Source organism: Peromyscus californicus, unplaced genomic scaffold (assembly GCF_007827085.1).
Source record: "Peromyscus californicus insignis strain IS unplaced genomic scaffold, ASM782708v3 Scaffold_8__1_contigs__length_139910024, whole genome shotgun sequence".
NCBI classification, from domain to species: Eukaryota; Metazoa; Chordata; class Mammalia; order Rodentia; family Cricetidae; genus Peromyscus; species Peromyscus californicus.
Genome location: NW_026294606.1, coordinates 100222216 through 100241273, shown reverse-complemented (window position 1 = coordinate 100241273; position 19058 = coordinate 100222216). Strand labels below are relative to the sequence as shown.

The 19058-nt window shown below is 39.8% G+C and overlaps 1 protein-coding gene and 2 non-coding genes across 6 annotated transcripts in view; all 3 read right to left on the bottom strand.

Moving 5' to 3' along the window:
* Sf3b3 (splicing factor 3b subunit 3) overlaps window positions 1-19058 on the bottom strand; it is a 39813-nt gene that overhangs the window by 17987 nt on the left and 2768 nt on the right. For all 4 annotated transcript variants that reach the window (XM_052727616.1, XM_052727615.1, XM_052727617.1 and 1 more), the window contains 9 exons: window positions 18026-18352; window positions 17133-17305; window positions 16113-16254; window positions 13381-13493; window positions 11542-11679; window positions 10188-10291; window positions 8441-8606; window positions 7275-7370; window positions 5251-5323 (listed from right to left, as the gene is read on the bottom strand). In XM_052727616.1, the coding sequence (XP_052583576.1) occupies window positions 5251-5323; window positions 7275-7370; window positions 8441-8606; window positions 10188-10291; window positions 11542-11679; window positions 13381-13493; window positions 16113-16254; window positions 17133-17305; window positions 18026-18352 (1332 nt within the window). The remainder of the gene's footprint in view (window positions 1-5250; window positions 5324-7274; window positions 7371-8440; window positions 8607-10187; window positions 10292-11541; window positions 11680-13380; window positions 13494-16112; window positions 16255-17132; window positions 17306-18025; window positions 18353-19058) is intronic.
* On the bottom strand, window positions 11896-11983 carry LOC128104857 (small nucleolar RNA SNORD111). Its single transcript, XR_008216151.1, has one exon. It is a non-coding gene; the product is annotated as a small nucleolar RNA SNORD111 (small nucleolar RNA).
* LOC128104858 (small nucleolar RNA SNORD111) lies at window positions 17646-17724 on the bottom strand. The gene has a single exon (XR_008216152.1). It is a non-coding gene; the product is annotated as a small nucleolar RNA SNORD111 (small nucleolar RNA).

The window sequence follows — 19058 nt, the reverse complement described above, 5'->3', positions numbered from 1 at the left end:
ATAAACAAATACATGTATACAGAAATCTTAAATAACTGTGTGTGTAAAAACTAGGGCAAATCTGTGCCAATTGTTGATCAACTGATAAGGTAGCATGTAGCCCAGGTTGGACTCAAACACTATATAGCCGAAGATGACCTTGAACTTTAACCCCCTTTGACTCTTCTTTCTTGAGTACTGGAATTACAGGTATGTACCACCATGCCTAGTTTATAAAGTGCTGGGGATGGAACCCAGAGTTTCCTGCACGATGGGCAACTCTGCTTAATTTCAACCCATTTAATGAATATTTTAAGAGAACTAGAAAGACTAGCCAGGTGTGGTAGGACACCCCTCAAATTTGATCACTTAAAGGTGGCAGAGGCAGGTAGATCTGAGTTCAAGGAAGTCAAGACTATGTAGTGAGACCCTGTGTTGAAAAAAACATCAAAAAAGTCACACCAAACCAAACAAAAACAAAACAATAAAAAAACCTCAAAAGACCCCTAAAGGGAGCTAACATAAGAATACAATGTATAGTGACTAAAATGAACTACTGGAGGCCTGAGAATATTTAGTTATTCTAGGGCTATAAACTAGCCCTACTGGGAATGAGAGAAGACTACCAGTTAAGCAGGAAATGGGGGAAGGGAGAATGTTGATATTTTCAAGTCCTTGACCTCTCTGGTTTTTCACTGTTTAAAAATGTTAACAACACAGTGGTTAAGAGCAATCTTAATCAAATTTGCTTTTCATAATGTAGCTGAGTAAACAAATACTAAGTTTCTCAAGGTCATAAGATCTTGAGTTCTATATAAAGGCAACCTTAATAGTCGTCCTCCCCCAACAATCCCAGTGTCAAAGGCCATCTATTTCCCATACTTTTACTCTACAGAATAAAACAACTTCTGAGTTGCCTACGTTCACAATAGAGAACACTGGATACATACTCAATAAAGGCACATTGATTGTTTTTAATAAGATTCCCCCTACTCTATATCTGTATTGTTACACCAACTTTTTGTCACCTTTTGTCCCAACCCAGAAATCAGCTAAACAAAGGACAGAACAGAATAAGGCACTAAACTAGATTAGCAGTTAGTTATAGAGCTCTGCTTGCCCTAAGCCTTGTCAGAGCTCAATGCCACAGGACTAACCTACTTAAGTCCACCCACACCAAGGGCCATTTTTGATTTGTATTAATCCAAAATTACTTATTATTAGAATTAATAGAATCAGCATTCTTTATAGGAGGGGTGAAGTAAAGACATGTTTTTGGTATAGTCTACATAGTGCTACCCATTAGCAGGACATACAGTTTGGTGAGTTGTAATCAGTATTTTATAACAGAAATAATATAATGTTATGAAACTGCTTCACACAGTAAGGGTTAAGTGCTGTTTGACAAAACTTCCAGTTAATAATACATGTATGTAACAAGGGTGGCTGAAAAGAAAGAACCAAAGACCTTTCCCAACAGGCAAGTTCTGATTGCTAGACCAATGGAGTGATAACTCACAAAGTACAAATACAACTTTCAAAACGTAAGTAGTACTGGACCACACACTTGGTGCTGTTGTACAATTGTACTGTTGTAACTGTTAGAATGTGTCAAATGCTTTGGAGACACTATATACAATGGCTTTACAACACCAAGCACCGTTTGCTATCATAAACGACTTAAGGCCTGATGAGATGGTTCAGAGGGTAAAGGTGCTTGCTGCACAGGCCCAATGATCCAAGTCCCACCCACAGGAGCCACGTAAAGATGGATGGAGAGAAGTAACGCCACAAAGTGTTCCTCTGAACTCCACATGCACACTGTGGCATGTGTGCCCACACATACATCATAAGTAAATAATGTTTTAAAAAGTCAATTAGGATATAGTTGTCTCTAAATGGATTCCTAATAGTTTACAGAAAGACCTAAATTCATCTCCACATAACATCAAACTTAAAACTTTATTCCAGCTCTGAACTTTGACCTGGAAATTTCTGACATACAGTAAGAAATTGCTTATTTTTATAAGAACACATCATATCCCATGTTTCTATTTACTAAAATTTGGTACCTTGAAAGCTGTGTAAGACTAAATTAAAGTCAACCCACAAAGGACTTTTAACTGGCCATACTTTCCAGGGTCTTCCCTCAGTCCAGAGGGAAAGGAGGTTTTTGGAACAGAAGTCTTACAATTTTTGACTTACATATTAACAGAATGAGGTTGAGAAGGGGTGCCCAGGTCTACACCTTCCCTTTAACCACGAGTCAAGAGTACTTGGATATAAAGCAAATGTTCAATTCACTTAAACAGGGGTCACACTCTGACTAAATGACTCAACAAGTGAGAGAACAATGCCTAAAGCTTTAAAAGCTCTTTTAATCACAGAATTCCTGAAAATACCTATTTCCCAGTAAATACTAAGCATACTATAACTTCTACCATTTCCATTCTCCAGCAATGATGTCCTGAAGCAGATTAATTACTCTTAGGGAGATTACACGGTAAAAGTTGACATTCAGAACAAAAATCAAGCTTCAGGCACAGTATAAGAATTATAAATAATCACAATGCCTTTTTCTAGAGGTTCTAAGTCTTACAAAAATATTACTTTCTGTCTAAGTGAAGAATCTCTTAGGGTAAGAGAATAGCTCTAGGCCCAAGTTCAGTATAATTCTCTCTCTTTTTCCTTCCCCCCTTTTTTGAGCACTACAGAAGCAGCCCAGAGAGGGAATGCCTTATGATCAACTAACTCCATTACAAATAGCCCTCTCCAAAAGGTAACACGAGGCATAATGCAGATGACGGAGCTTCCTCCATTTCATTCTCATTTGATATTCAGAGTACCTAGCTCTTCCCTTGCCTCGGTTTAATATGATATATCATATACTTCTTGAGGTCCTAATCTTTCAGTCAATACATCTGGAATGGGTAATTCCAAAAGAGAATTAAGCTGTGGTTTGCTAGTTACACATTCTTTCAGTTTTGTAAAAGCCAACTAGTTCTACTGTCCAGACTCTGGGGGAAAGGAGAGCCTAATTTCTGCCTTAGACGAGCTGATAGGCAAGCAGATGAGTAACTGTCACTATGATACATACTGACATCCACCTGCAAAGTTCCCTCTGAGAGACACCATTAGGGCAGCCTCAGTATTCTGTGCAGGTCATCCCTTTTCCCTATAGGATCCCACAATAGACCCTAGCAGTAGGTACACACCTGTGATAATCAGCACCTTCACCAGCCACCTGTGGAAGAGAAAAAAAGGCTTGGTATTGGTAGTATGCATCACCAAGTACCAGCCAAGGTTAGTATTTGCCTGAAGACGGAAACACGTGTGGATAGAGGAATGCTCACTCAATAGTAACGTGGGGTATCTGGAAAGAAAATGACCAGAAAACCTAACATGTTTTTGTGGGTAATTGTCCCAAAGTACAGTAAAAAGAAAAACTGATCAGGAAATAGTTGCTGCCTAGGTTTTGAAATTTAACAGAGAACAACCAGTTTCATCACACTAGAAACTGCCCATCACTTCCATCGGCAAACATTTCTCTCTCTACAATACCTTTCTTTACCTTCAAATAAGCCTCTTTCCTGTCCTATAATCCCTCCTGCCAGCATGCTTGTACCTTTCATCACATCAGTGCACACAGGAGTTAAGACACCTGTCTTTTCTTTTTTGGTGGTTCTACAATATAGGATCTGGCCCCAGAGCCCTGTGCATGCTTGTCAACTGCTTTACCACTGAATTACTCCAGTCTCTTTTCTATGACAAGTGTTCGCAGGCAGAAATTCTACGGTGATTACTTTGAAAGGATGACTCCAGGATGAAAGCACAAAGAACCCAAGACTAGACTCCCCCAGAGTTAGTCAAAATGAGCACTGAACTAGGATTCAGGAGACAATTTTCCACTATTATTTAGACATACTGGCTTTAGAGTCAACACTTGAGATTTTCTGCCTTTTCTTCATAAAAATGAAGAGTAACTTCTGCAAACCTAAACCTGCTCTAAATTTTTCAAAAACTATCTAAAAGTTAGAAGCTGGGCACAGTGACACATGCCTATCATCACTGTACTCAGGAAGTTGAGAAAAAACTGTGAATGCAAAGCCACTGAAGATATACCAAGTTCTAGGCTGGCCTGAGTATATAGTGAGATCTACCTTTAAAAATAGTAGATCTCTCAAAGCATCTTTCTAGTTTAACTAATTTAGGTAACATTTACTAGAATTTTAATATCAAAATCCACCAAAATTCAAACCAACAACAACTACTAGTTTCTCTATGTAGAAATTATATTCAATGTAGGAATCTCTTCAAACCAAATATCCAATCACTTTCTGAGCTACAACAATCCGAACAATTTCCTGTTGACACTCCCCTTTCAACTCATTTGATTCCAACTATGGGAATAAAATCCACACACACACACAAAAAAGTAGTGTTCTAATAAATCCCCTCCCTCCTACACATTCCCCAGCTCCTTTCAGCTTGTTCTATCCAACCAGACCATCTAAACCGCGGGCAGAATCCCAGCTCTTTCCCAGTCACAGCTTTTGTTTGCTGGCCAGATCTCAGTAGCTCCACATTCCTGACGGAAAAGATGAAAATGAGGTCTCAGAACAATAACCTTCTGCTCCAAAGTGAACACAGGAAACATGACAAGAGTTTTGTTATGGGACTGAAATTCAATGTCACAGGACATTCTTGTTGTTAGAGTGCCATACAAGCTACAAGACATTCAGTTTTAAGGTGAGGTGACCATTTTTAATTCAAGAACTCAGATTCCATCTCCTTCACAACTCCTTTTCTACTCTGAAATTTGATTCCATTAAATCTATACATCCTTAAGCAGGAGCAGAACTGACCAATTAATACAATTTATAATCTTGACTTTCACTGTGATTTTAGCACAATGAAAACATAGTTCAAGTACAATGAGAAAACAATTTTCCCGTAGAACATGCCTCTTACACAGGTGAAACCAGAGCTTTATAAATCCAAATATCACAAGGCAGCTGGATGATTCTGAAATGTTTATGCTGCAGCAACTAAAATATAAACAGCAGCTCTATACCCTCTCTATGCACTTCAGAAAGAGCAGCAGTAAATGAAGGTACCCTGATCAGAAGAAGCCTCAAAAAATGTGCTGTCGTGCCAGAGGTTTCTGTGGTACTAGCTGAAGCAATACAGACGTATATGAATGCAGTTTCTAAGTTTCCCATGGCAATGGTTCCCAAGCCCCATCTTGACTACCTGGAAAGGGACATTTACCTTCAATGTGCCGACGTACTGTCCAGACAGCATTGGGGTTACCGGGGAGCTCAGAAACAGCCATTTCCGATACCTAAAAGGAGAGCAGGCAAGTCACAGATCCAGTGAGCACGAAACTACTATTTTCACACTCTGCTAGGTAATGAGATCCCAAAGGCAAAGGCCTCACACCGTACGGTACAGTAAAAGAACTGGACTACTTAGTGAAAAAAGAACCTAAACCCCAAAGACTGGCGGCACTGGCAAGCCCTATTACAGACAGCAAAAAGCCCACAGAACATACAGAAGGCTACAGCCAAAATATACACTTCCTTTGGATTTGCCATGTCTACACCCTTAAAAAGAAAGAAAGAAAGAAAACAAAAGCACCATTGGAAATAAAAAAAAAAATCTAAATCAGTACCTTATTGATTTCTCTAACTTCCACAACACAAAATCACATCTCTTCACAGATGCAAAGGACACACACTAGAAAAAATACTGTTTTATCCCTGGGCTGACAATCACCTTACAAGTGGCTCACAGAAAGCAAACAGGGTACAATTTTTTTCCCCAACTACACTTTGATGCTCCTTAAGGACAGCTAATAGTGGGTTACACATGAACTCTGTATTTATTACCTTTGGAATTTTTCTGTTAATATAAAGCCACTCTAAGTTTATTAAATATTGTTACATGACTCAGACAGAGCACTTAATGCATTGTACTATGTAACTATGTCTTATAGAAAGAACAAGAAAATTCAAGGCACTGTCCTTTTCAGTTTCCAAGAATAACAGGAAGACATAAGAAGATCAGTAAAACTTATGTGTCAAGTATGCTTCTCAATAGAAATTTGGTTTTTATTCAAATAAGACTATAGTCAAAGTAAGACAGACATAAAAGAAGGAACAAAGCCATATATTTTTAACTATTTTCAAAATATAACAAAAACTCTGCTTATAAAGTTGTAAGGACAGAAGGCAAGGCATTAAAATGCAACTCTAGAGTCCTTCTTACACCACACAAAGCTTTCTTCTTGTGTGTGGAAAGAACTGGTTAGTGTGCAGCATGTCCTCACTAGGAGCCAATGAGCAGTAAGTAATCGAGAACTTCAGCTCCTGGCATGCAGGTTGGGACAGTGAGACTGTTCTGTCTGCCGCCAGTCCTAGCTACAGTGAGACCTCATCTTTAAAAACAACAAAGGAAGCCAGGTGGGTGGTGGCGCTCGCCTTTAATCTCAACACTCAGGAGGCAGAGACAGTGAGTTTTAAGGCCAGCCTGGTCTATAGAGCGAGTTCCAGGACAGCCAGGTCTACACAGAGAAACCCTACCTATCCCCAAACAAAACAAAAACAAAATTAAAAAAAGAAAAGAAAAGGAGGGGGTAAGATAGAAAGAGAAGAAAAAGTCAAGCAGGCACACATGCTGGTTCTAAATTTGATCAAGGTCACTCAAAATTTAGCCAAATAATGACTATTTTGGCAGTGAAAATATTTTCAGATTTCCAAAACAACTACGTTGAACAAACCAAATCTTCCTAATTCTACCTACTGTGGCTCAAATTAGACACAAGCCTCCATTTTTCCAGTTACAGCATGCCATATCTTAAGCTATCTTAATCATATAACAATCTATTAAGCAAATGCCATCATTAAGTAAAGTTTATAGAACAAAAGTTTAAAGTTGCTATTTAGTAAAGCCAGATTTAAAACCAAGGTCATCTTGGCTATATTTAAACAAAACTGATGAAAAACAGACAATAGTTCTCTTAAGACCTAGCTTGCCAACCACAAACTCTAATTCAAATGTTCACAGAAAATGTTATTTACTTTCGCCAAGATGTCATAAGGATTGAACCTGGAGCTACCATACTAGTAAGGAAAAGGTAATCTAAACTCCATAAACTTTAGGGACAAGAGGAAGTACATATTTATTCACAGAAACAGTAGTTTATCTTTGACCTCATCAAAGTAAGCCTATATGATGTTCTTTGCTGGCCTTCTTTTCACACCATAAAGAGAACCAAGAAATTCCCATCTTACCTCAAGTCCATGCCTTAAGACTCTCAGAGATGACCGGGGTCCCCTACCACAGGCTACATACAGCTGTGGAGTGTCTTCATTGGCCAGATCAGCTATCTGCACAACAAGGGGAAAATGTTATTGTACTAAGTTTTTAAACACAACCATGGGGGGGACAAACTAGTCTCTGGTTTAAAATTATATAATGGCTACTGACTGGGAAATGAAAAAAGGCCCCAGTATTCCACATTAAACAAACAACAACAACAACAACAACAAAAAACCCACAAAAAATTGTTGGGTGGTTGGTGGCACGCTTAATCCCAGCACTGAAGAGGCAGAGGCGGGAAGAAGCAGGCTGTGAGGTAGTGGCCAGCCTGATCTACAGAGTGAGTTCCAAGAAAGCAAGGAATGCACAGAGAAACCCTGTCTCGAAAAACCAAGAATGCCAGGGGTTGGTGTCGCACGCCTTTAATCCCAACACAGAGGCAGGCAGATCTCTGAGTTCAAGGTCAGCCTGGTCTAAGAGAGAGTTCCAGGACAGCCAGGGCTACGAGAGAAACCCTGTCTCTCACAAAAAAACACAACAAACTTATGCAATTTGTTCAGAAGTCAGACAGGAACGTTGACATTGAGTGAAGTGTTGTTATATATAACCTGCACCTGAAATTAGTGTTTCCTTCCACTTAAAAGTGTCAAATTACACTGAGTAATTATAACTTTGTCACTCATGAAAACAATTTTAACATAAGTTTTCAGGCATTCCAATTACCATAACCACTACTTTAAAAATGTGTTAGACCCATTATTACATATCTACATATATGTTTATGATATGGCTAGCCAACTCTTATGTAACTGCACCAAGGACAGTCTTGAACTTGAATCTCGCACAATGGTCAGGCAGGGGAGCTTAAATCTGTAATCCCAGCACTTAGGAGGCTGAGGCAGGAGGACAGTTGGTTCACACAACTAGATCTGAACTACACAGAGTAAGACTGTCTCAAAACAAATACTCCTCACAGAGTGATAGGTTCTAGGCCCTGAACTCTTTAACTACCAGTTTTCCACAGCAATGATTCCACAGACAAGTTGTTCTAAAGACTACAATTCAATCTAAGGAAAACTTTAAGTGATTACACTTCAATTTAATAATGGGCTGGCACAGTGTAGAGGTGATTGAATACCTGGCAAAAAAGAATGGGAGAGAGGCTGTCCAGTTCATCAACCAGCACAAGGTTTTTCAGTGGTCTTGGCTGAAAGAAAAATGTATCTCCTTCTTCTAGCGGCATGGCAGATGAAAATTCAGGTTCTTCATCGTCATCTCCAAGATGGGCAATTTGATATAAGTAACTGGGGAAAAGCAAAGAGACTTTCTTTGGCATAGGTAAGGCATAAACGATTAAGCATAGTTAGGTTTCAGTATATCTGGAAATGGGATCTGCTTCCAAAGTTAGCTTAAAAACTTCATATGAAACAAGGTACTTAGACAAATGGCATGTTGAGGAAAGATTATGGGCTGGGGATAGCTCAGTTGGAAGAATGCTTGACATCCATGCACGGGGAACTAAGTTCTGATTCTTAACACGCATGTAAAAATCAGGATTCAGCAGTAACCATCTATGACCCCAGAGCTGGGGAGACAGGCCTGGATCCCTGGAGCGTGCTGGTCAGTCAGTCTACACAAAATCAGTACACTTCATTCAGTGCAAAACCTTGTTTCAGGAAATAGGGTAAAGAGCCTTGAGGAAGATACTTGACACTGACATCTGCCCATATACCCACATACACTTCCTTGTCTGGAGACAAGGCAGAAATATAAGTGAACTTAAATTAGTAAAGTGTTTTGTATACATGTTAGCAGATACTGGCAAGACCCTGTCATTTCTGTAAGGAATTTGAAGTTGTGAATACTGGTTTTAAATTGATGACTAGAGTTTAGATTTCTTCCATTTGGCAATGAAAATCCATCAAAGATTGTTAATATAGAGACAAGAAATGCCAGTAAGGATTGTCCTAGCTTGTTGAGATGACATGGAGACAGACTCTATAAAAACTGGATTTTACAGGAAACCCAATTCAATTAAGTTTAGATTGGAACCAAATAAAGAAGTAAAAATAGAACTCTGCACTTGACTAAAAGTAGCAGAGGAAAGGTAAATTGAGAACTCACAAGTCACTACAAGTAGCTCTTTAGTCATCAACAAAAAATCCTCATTATGGCACACTGGTGTTGTGGGCAGGCAGTGTAGGTACTAATGAACTTCAAGTTTAAGTCTGCACAAAAAGTACTTGTAGAAATCTCTCTGGTTTTTAGTTTTCTGGAGCCAATCATCACACTAAGTAGCCCAAGCTGGGCCTGAGATTCTCCTGCCTCAGCTTTCCAAGGGCTGGGACCCAGGTATGTGACACCACACACTCAGCTAAAGATATTTTTGCAGACATTCAGAGGTAGCAATGGAAGCCACTGAAGTAAAGGAAGCTAACAAGAAAATGAACACACACAAAAAAGCGACTGGAGGGATGCCGCGGTGGTGGTTTGAATGCATTTGCTGCTCTTGCAGAGGACCTGAGTCCGTTCCCAGTATCCCTATCTTGACAGCTTACAACCCTATGGAACTCCAGTTCCAGATGCCCTCTTCTGGCTTTCTATACGCACCTGGTACATACACATACACTTAGCACACATACACATAAAATAAAATTTTAAATAACTTTAAAAACTGATTTATAAAAAGAGAGGGAGAGAGAGAATGCAATAGAAGAAAAGGGCTGGGGGGGATGAATTCAAAGAGAAGATGTGAACAATACTTACTTTGAAAACCCTAACCATTCTGTGAAAAGCTCCCTAGCTATGAAACCACACCTCCCTTCTTCCAACTTCTACTATTTATGGTAACCAAGGTAAATTGAAACAATAAAGGGATTACTCACTGATTTCCAAATTCTGATGCCACAAAAAGGAAGCCTGTTTTAAGCACACACATAGCAGCAGCAACAGGTACAGTATCAAAATACTTCAGGCGGATCTCAGTTACCTGGAGCAAGAAGACTAGTGTAAAGGCAAGTACAGCTTGGCCACAGAAGCCCACTATTATACATTACAAGCAGAACCAAGTAAAACACTACGCTAAGTATCTAAACCACAACGGAACAAACAATAACTCAGACCTGCCAGGCTGATTTGTTTATACATGGTCTACTGCTCTTTCTGTCTTAAGGCCAAAGTGAATTTAGACTGAGCCTATACAGCACAGAAAAATTGAAAATGATTACCTAACCTTTACAAATCTTACCAATTCCCAACTAAATGGCTACCTAGGTAACTAAATTTGCCCACTGTTACAGACCAAGTCAAAAGATCATGCATATTATCAACTTCCAAGACATGAAGAGCTTTGGCTTTACAAGAACAGATACTCATTGGCCAGAATGGGAAACCCATTTTCACATTCAAACCTAAAAGTAACCACTTTCTAAGATATCTAAATTTCTTTTTCCTTTATTTCTCTTTTATTAAAAATAGATTCTTGTGGGCTGGAGAGATGGCTCAGCGGTTAAGAGCACTGGCTGTTCTTCCAGAGGTCCTGAGTTCAATTCCCAGCAACCACATGGTGGCTCACAACCATCTGTAATGAGATCTGGTGCCCTCTTCTGGCCTGCAGGTGTACATGCAGGCAGAACATTGTATACATAATTAATAAATAAATCTTTAAAAAAAAAAAAAAAAAATAGATTCTTGCTGGGCGGTGGTGGCGAAATGCACTTGGGAGGCAGAGCCAGGTGGATTTCTGTTAGTTTGAAGCCAGCCTGGTCTACAGAGTCAGTTCCAGGACAGGCTCCAAAGCTACACAGAGAAACCCTGTTTGGAAAACCAAAAAAAAAAAAAAAAAAAAAAAGATTCTTGTTCCATACCATACATCCAGCCAGTTTCCCCTCCCTCCACCTCTCCCAGGCCCCAACCACCTCCCCTCTCCCCATTTCCTCTTCAAAAAAGAGCAGGCCTCCAAGAGATAGCCAAACAGGACAAAACAATATACAAAGACAAGGAAGGCAAAAGCCCTCTTTTTGACTTGTCAAGTATCAGCTGTACTTACTCCCTATCTGAACTCAGGCAAAGTTATGATGTACAGATGGTTTGCAAAGCAGCTTTGTAAATCTTACACGTATACATAGCAAGTACTTTAAAACAAAGGTTTTAAATTATATTCAAAGTAAAAATCAAAATAGACTACAACAAACACGCATATATCTCCCCCCCCCCCTGTTTATTCCATGGTCTACTTACCATATCTTCATCTGTCTCCAAAGTGATCTTAAAGATATCTCCCTGCTCCGTTTGGGCCAAAAAGAAGAACATGGATTTGGTCTTATGGGTGGCAGAACAAACAAAAATCATTCCTCTTTCAGGGTCATCCAGGTCATTCTAACAAGGTCAAAGACATAATCAACATCTTAGAAATAGGTACTCTTTACTAGAAATCAGTACTTTAACAACAGGAACTATACAGACAACAACTCAAGGTCTAACATACAAATATTAACTACAATAGCTGCCAACTGAACAAAACAACTAAAACTTGTCTGCTAGAAATATATAATAAACTCCCAGTAACCAAGAAACAGCTAATATTTCACTCTGCAGCCTGATCAGATCAGTAAGGCAAAAATCATCTCCACAGACAAATGTCAGAGAAGAGACATGAAATTAAAGTCATCATTTCAGGCTGTGAGTAAAAGTTTAAGAACAAAAACCACATCTATCCACGCTGCCATGGGAACCATCCATCACAAACCAGCCTGTGTAGCACCAAGTTTCCACTTAGTGGTGACTCTGGTGCTTTGAGTTTTTAATGTTAACATCTCATAAAATATTTCTGCAAGCAAACTCTTTATGAAGTTTTATAGCTCTTCACTGCCCCTAGCTAAATACAAAGTCCTGGCAGTCAGATGCTCAATAATTGTCTGATCAACAGGCTGATTTCACTGCTTTTACTAAGATTAAATTTCTGCTTAGGTTTTTAGAAAATTGATGGGACTTCTACACAGATCAACTAACTAAATTCTATAAGGTTTAACCCAGAGTCAATATTAAAAATAAATAATTCAAAGCCGAGGGGGAAGCAACGTAAAAAACTGATTCAGGAATACGATCGGTAACATGTCCACAGGATAAATAGACCGCCATCATTTGTAACCTCTTAATAAAGTGAACAGGCACGTACTGCCTTAGTAAAGTAATAATTTGCTCAACAGGCAGTGCTCTAACCTAGCCTGTACAAAGCCGTGGGTCCAGAAGCAGAATAAACTAGGCGTGGTAACACATGCCTGTAATCCTGTCACTTGGAAGGACACAAGTATTATAGAAAGACAAGTTTACCCTGAGCTAAATTGCAAATTGAGACTCTTCTGGGCAAGATAATAATAAACAGGGGCTGGAGAGAAGGCTCAGTGGGTAAGAACACTGGCTGCTCTTCCTGAGGTCCTGAGTTCAATTCCCAACAACTATATGGTGGCTCACAACCATCTGTAATGGGATCTGATCCCCTCTTCTCTCTGATCCCCTCTTCTGTCATGCAGGCATACATGCAAATTACATAAAAATACATGAATAATAAATCTTTAGAATAACAATAAAATAGTAATTTCCTTTTTAAAAATACCAGTTTTAGAAAAATAGCATTTATTTCTTCAAATAACTAAAACTTGGCAACAGATAATTTAAGAGACTATACTAGGGCCAGTGAGATGGCTTAGCAGACAGCAACGCTTGCTAAGCCTAACAACCTGAGTTCAACTGGAGACCCACATGATGGAAAGACAAAACTGACTCCTGAAGTTTGTCCTCCAACCTCCATACATGTACCTCAGCATACATGCACACAAAATAATAAATGTGAAAAAGAGAGATAGATAGATAGACCAGGCAGTGGTAGGGTACATCTTTAATCCCAGCACTTAGGAGGCAGAGGCAGAGTTCAAGGACAGCCTGGTCTACAGAGTGAGTTCTAGGACAGCCATGGCTACACAGAGAAATTCTGGGGGGGCGGGGGGGATCCTGTAATCATAAGAATGTAATTCATTTCCCAAACAAACAACAATCTTTCCTCTCTGGCAAAGACCTTACCCGTCTCCTAGGAATTGGACATCGGATATCTGGTTGGTCACCAAAGTTCTTATAGGTGATATAATTTTCAGAACAGATCAGCACTCCACTTGGACCATCTGACCCTCCAGGAACTGTGAGAGAAAAAATAAAAAAAGGTTAACACTGACTTAATTACTCTGAGCTGCTCTTAGTTTCAACTGCTCTCCTTCCCACTTGATGCTGTATGCCAGAAGCTACAAGGCAAGCCAACCAAGTATTTCTTCTCCCTGATGTCCACTTTAAATGCAAGTACTTGGAAGGTGGAAGTAAGTGGATCAAAAGTCAAGTCACTTTCAGTTACATAGTGAGTTTGGGGCTAGTCTGAGCTGTATGAGATCTCGTCTCTTAAAAATCATGCCGGGCGGTGGTGGCGCACGCCTTTAATCCCAGCACTCGGGAGGCAGAGCCAGGCGGATCTCTGTGAGTTCGAGGCCAGCCTGGGCTACCAAGTGAGTCCCAGGAAAGGCGCAAAGCTACACAGAGAAACCCTGTCTCGAAAAACCAAAAAGAAAAAAAAAAAAAAAAAAAAATCAAAATAAAGCCAGGAATGGTAGTTTCCATTTGTAATCCTAGCACTTGGGAGGACAGAGAATCAAGAGTTTAAGATTTATCTACAGCCTGAGTTATATGAGAGAATTTCAAAAGACAAAAATAGGGGCCCAGTTGGCAAAGTGCTTTCCATACAAGCAAAAGCAAGAGGACCATTGAAAAGCTGTAAGTGAAAGCGCACGCTGTAATCTCAGCACTAGGGGGAAGAGATAGGAGGATGATATCCTTGGGGCTTGCTGTCAGTGCTCTTAGCTGCGGAGTCACATCTCCAGGCCCCTTCCTCAGTTGATATTCACATAAAGCCATAGAGTCTCATATAGTTCTATTCTTTTTGTTTGTTTGGTTTTGAAGACAGGGTTTCTCTGTGAAGTTTTGGTGCCTGTCCTGGATCTCACTCTGTAGACCAGACTGGCCTTGAACTCAAGAGATCTGCCTGGCTCTGTCTCCTGAGTACTGGGATTAAAGGTGTGCACCACCGCTGTCCAGCAGTTTTATTCTTTTAAATAAATAGCCGGGCGGTGGTGGCTCACGCCTTTAATCCCAGCACTCGGGAGGCAGAGGCAGGCGGATCTCTGTGATTCGAGGCCAGCCCTGTCTCCAAAGCAAGTTCCAGGAAAGGTGCAAAACTACACAGAGAAACCCTGTCTCGAAAAAAAAAAAAAAAATAGTTTTTATTATTTTACTAGTCTCTGAAGAAATATATTTTGGGTTCTTCTTGCTTTTGAGACAGCCATCTCATTACATATATATATCTGTGGCTGGCCTCAAACACAGTAAGATCCAATTCCTCTGCCTCTCAAATGCTGGGTATATCACCACATCTGGTGAAATTTTAAAATAAATAAACGAATGAACGAATAACTAAATAGATAGATAGATAAATAAATGAGGGTGGCTGTTGAGGGATGGCTCAGCAGTTAAGAGCACTTGTTGCTCTTCAGAGGACCCAAGTTCAGTTCCTAATACTCAAGTCAGGCGGCTCATTAACTGCCCATGACTGCAGCTCCAGATCCTCTTATGTCCTCCTTGGACAGCCACATGCAAGAGGCATTAACTTACAGACATATTCACACACAAAAATAAACGCTAAAAATAAAACTTTCAAGTGCGAACATAGACATGGACAATGGTGTTTATGTGAAGATCAGTGGCCCACCACAGGAGTAGGTTCTCTCCTTCCAAAGAGGTTGTAGTTCCAAGAATCAAACCTAGATAGATCTTCAGGCTTGGTGGCCATCAATTTCTCATTAGATCAACATTAGTAATGCTTTTCATAGTATTTCATCTAAATTTTCAAATTCATAAACTGACTTGTCTACACACTCATAATATAAGCGTTATTAAAGAGCTAGATACTTCAAATACTTGGCATAGCATCTTTTGTTTGTTTTTACAGACAAGGTTTCTCTGTGTAGCCCTGGCTGTCCTAGAACTCATTCTGTGGACCAGGCTGACCTCCAATTCAGAGATTCCCTACTGGGAATAAAGATACATGGCACCCAGCCCTTTCTTTTTTAAAATCACTTTACCATCTTAAAATTTAGCCTCAAGAAAAACAGAAGCTTGGTATGGTAACCAACATCCGTAATTCCAACACCAGGGAACTAAGGCAAGAACTGCCATGAGTTCAAGGTCAGCTCAAACTACTTAACCAAGACTACAGGATGAGAAATTGTTGTCTTTAATCCCAGCACTTGGAAGGCAAAGGCAGGCAGATCTCAGCGAGTTCAAGGCCAGCCTGGTCTATCTACAAAGTGAGATCCAGGACAGCCAGGACTGTTACACAGAGAAACCCTGTCTTGAAAAAACAAAAACAAAAAAAGAGAGAAATTGTCTAAAATAACAGAACAGAAACATACAAGGGGATTAAGACACAAATCCTATGTAGTCAAATCTATTGAGTTTAGGCATAAAATGTAGCAAGTAAAAGATACAAAACAGGTTGGAGAGATGGCTCAGCAGTTAAGAGAAGTGGTTGCTCTTCCAGAGACTGGGGGTTCAATTCCTAGTACCCACATGGTGACTCACAATATGCTGTAACTCCAGTTCATAGGGATCCAATGTCTTCTTCTGGCCTCCATAGCCATACACAAAAGCAAAACACCCATATAAAGTAATGTATATTTTTTAAAAAGGCATGAAGCAGCACTAGAGAAAAGTACCTGTAATAAGGAAGTTGCCATGTTCCTCCAGGGGTTCACTGTATTTCCGAACCACATGATTTAAACCAAGGTCTAATTCATAGAAAGTGAGCGTCTGCTGGGTGTTAGCTGCTGCTTCCCCTGTTGGATCATTGTCTGCTTCCTGTAAGACAGTGCCACAAAGATTAATCAGGAAGTTTTAGACTGAGGAAGGATATCAGGACCTTGCATATACACAAGAAGTAAAGGTTCACAGATTCCAAATAGTGTGACAAAGTTCATGCTACCATAAAAATGGTAGAGCTACAACGATCCAGATCTCTATTCTGGATCCAGGGATGCCACTAACAGAGGATGCTGCTTTCTGCTCACTATTTCCATTTTTAAAAAAATACACCAAACAGAACTTTGCATTTCTCATGCAGCTCCTCCCAATATCTCAGTCCACAGACCAGTCACTTAAATCAGAGCAAAGGATAAGACATAGTCAAGTGCAAACATTCTGAAGGCTTTCAGTAAAGCATTTATAATGTGAAAAAGATCTTCTGGCAAGAATGATCTAAGAGAAAATAATTTAAATAATATTGATTTAAGATCTATATCCACACAATGTGGGAGTCTAATGGAATCCAGCTCCCACTGGTTCTTGGGGGGAGGAGAGAGGAATGAGGAAATGATAGAAAGAGACATAAGAGAGAGACACAGGATAGCTTCAGGAGGGCCCTGAGTCAATACCCAGTCACCTCAAGGTTTATTCCAAAGGGCTTTTTGTCCAATGCCAAGGGGAGAGGCAAAAGACCTCCCCCTTTCAAGATCAAAGCACTGTACAGCCAAGTGCAAACCCTTCCAAACACCTGGTAACCACGCCTGTGGCCAAATCACCCCATTATGCATCCCTGCTGGGTAAGGCAAGCTCAGATTCTTTGACCTTGAGTAATCTGGGCCCCCACACACAACGAAGGAAATTATTTTAGGGAAAAGACTGAGATGACTAAAAAAAAAAAAAAAAAAAGAGAGAGAGAGCACACCAGTCTTCAGTACCTCATAATCCATTTCCAGACAAGCAAACATAGGATTTTCAAATCCCACATCTACTCCAACCACATGATATACTAGAGTGTTTGCTTTGTGGGCCTCCAGGGGAGATGAAATGGTAAGTCGGGCTGCAGCATCTCTGTTCAAGATATATACCAATTTTTGCTTCTCAATTGCACCTATAGTTGAAGGAGATAAAACATACCAGATTTCCACATGATGAAAAGAGACAGACACTTAGATATACATAATGCTTATTCTTTTAAAATAACATTGTTAACAATCATCACTAACTATACAAGTAGTGTACAGCCCTCTATTGTTAGCAGGCAACAGAATTATTATAAGCCCTCCTTTCTAATAAAAAAAAAAACTTAATATCTCCCTAATTCTTCAAAAAATTTTACGGTTCCCTGGACTTAAGGACACTGAGAAACACAACAGTAACTACTCTTTGTTATAGCTAATCATTGAATTAGGCCTAGTGGTTTTATAATTGTTCAAAGGGTTGCCCTCTAGAGGCCTGATCAGATACACAGAATTTCCCTCAAGAGTTCATCAGAGAAGAGACATGAATGTGAATCATCACTTCAGGCTGAAGAAAGCAACCACATTGACGACACAACTAAGATCACTTCACTGCAGCCTTTGCTGCAGAAGAATTTATTTTTCCCAGATTGATAAAAAGTAGTTACTTTATGACTTTCCTACTACTTTAAAAGGAAACCTTTAACAAAATTAAACCAACATAAATTGGAGTAAATCCAAATGTAATGCCAAATGTTAACACATTAAGTGATAGACTGGCACATTGCAAAGATGGCAGCATGTTATATAGCACATTGAGCATATGGAAAAATCAGAGAAGCATTCAAGAGCAAATAAAGTAAGTCACTCACTGATCATAACAGCTCTTCCTTTGGGATCCACAGCTAAGAACTGGCCAGGAACAATACGGCGACATCCACTTTTGCCAAAAGTTTCTTGGTGAATTTTCTCAAACATATTCTTAGATGGCTGGTATTCCAAGATAACAATTCGGCCCGAGTCACTACCAACTACAATGTAGTCTTTGGTGCCACCTGTTAGCCTAAAGGCCATAAGTGACCGGATAACACCAAATACTTCCACAGTGAGGAGGGTATGTACTTTGCCAGTGTTAGGGTCTGGGCGAAGTAATTCCAAGATCTTCCCACGAGAAACAACAATTTCCTGTTGTTTGGTTCCTAAGTCACCAAAAAATAAAGATCATAAACACCCAGAATGAGCCCTCAATATAGGGATGGACAGAAAAGGCAGTGAGACAACTGGAATGAAATTAGTTGGGGAATCTATGTTTTGAATTAATTTATTCTACTTGAAAAGGTACTTTCCCCAGAATTGACCTAACCAAAGTAATTATCAAAAAAGCTTTTTATAAAGGGTTACATAAGTAAAAAACAAAACAACCTTATTTTCATAAAACTGATCACCAGTACACACAATTGGGAAGTAGCTGTGACTGATAATGGTCCTGCATGCTCTCAGATTCTTATGCTCATACGGCAAGCACTTTACCCACAATGCTAACTCTCTCAGTTGTCAGGCTCAAGTAACAAGTGCTTTCACTGGAGAAGCTATCTTGCCAGTCCTTTTTTTTTTTTTAAAGGACTGTGTATCTTAGCCAGGTGGTGGTGGTGGCAGCGGCACATGCCTTTAACCTCAGCACTCGGGAAAGGTAGGCAGATCTCTGTGAATTCAAGGCCAGCCTGATCTACAGAGCTAGTTCCACCAGAACAGTCAAGGCTACAGAGAGAAACCCTGTCTTGGAAAGAAAAAAGAGAGACAGACAGACACTATGTATTTTTTAGCAAATCTGATATCAAACTCCAGATTAAGAACCTGTAATCCCAGCTCTGGGAGGCTAAAGCAGGAGGACTACTAAATGAGGCT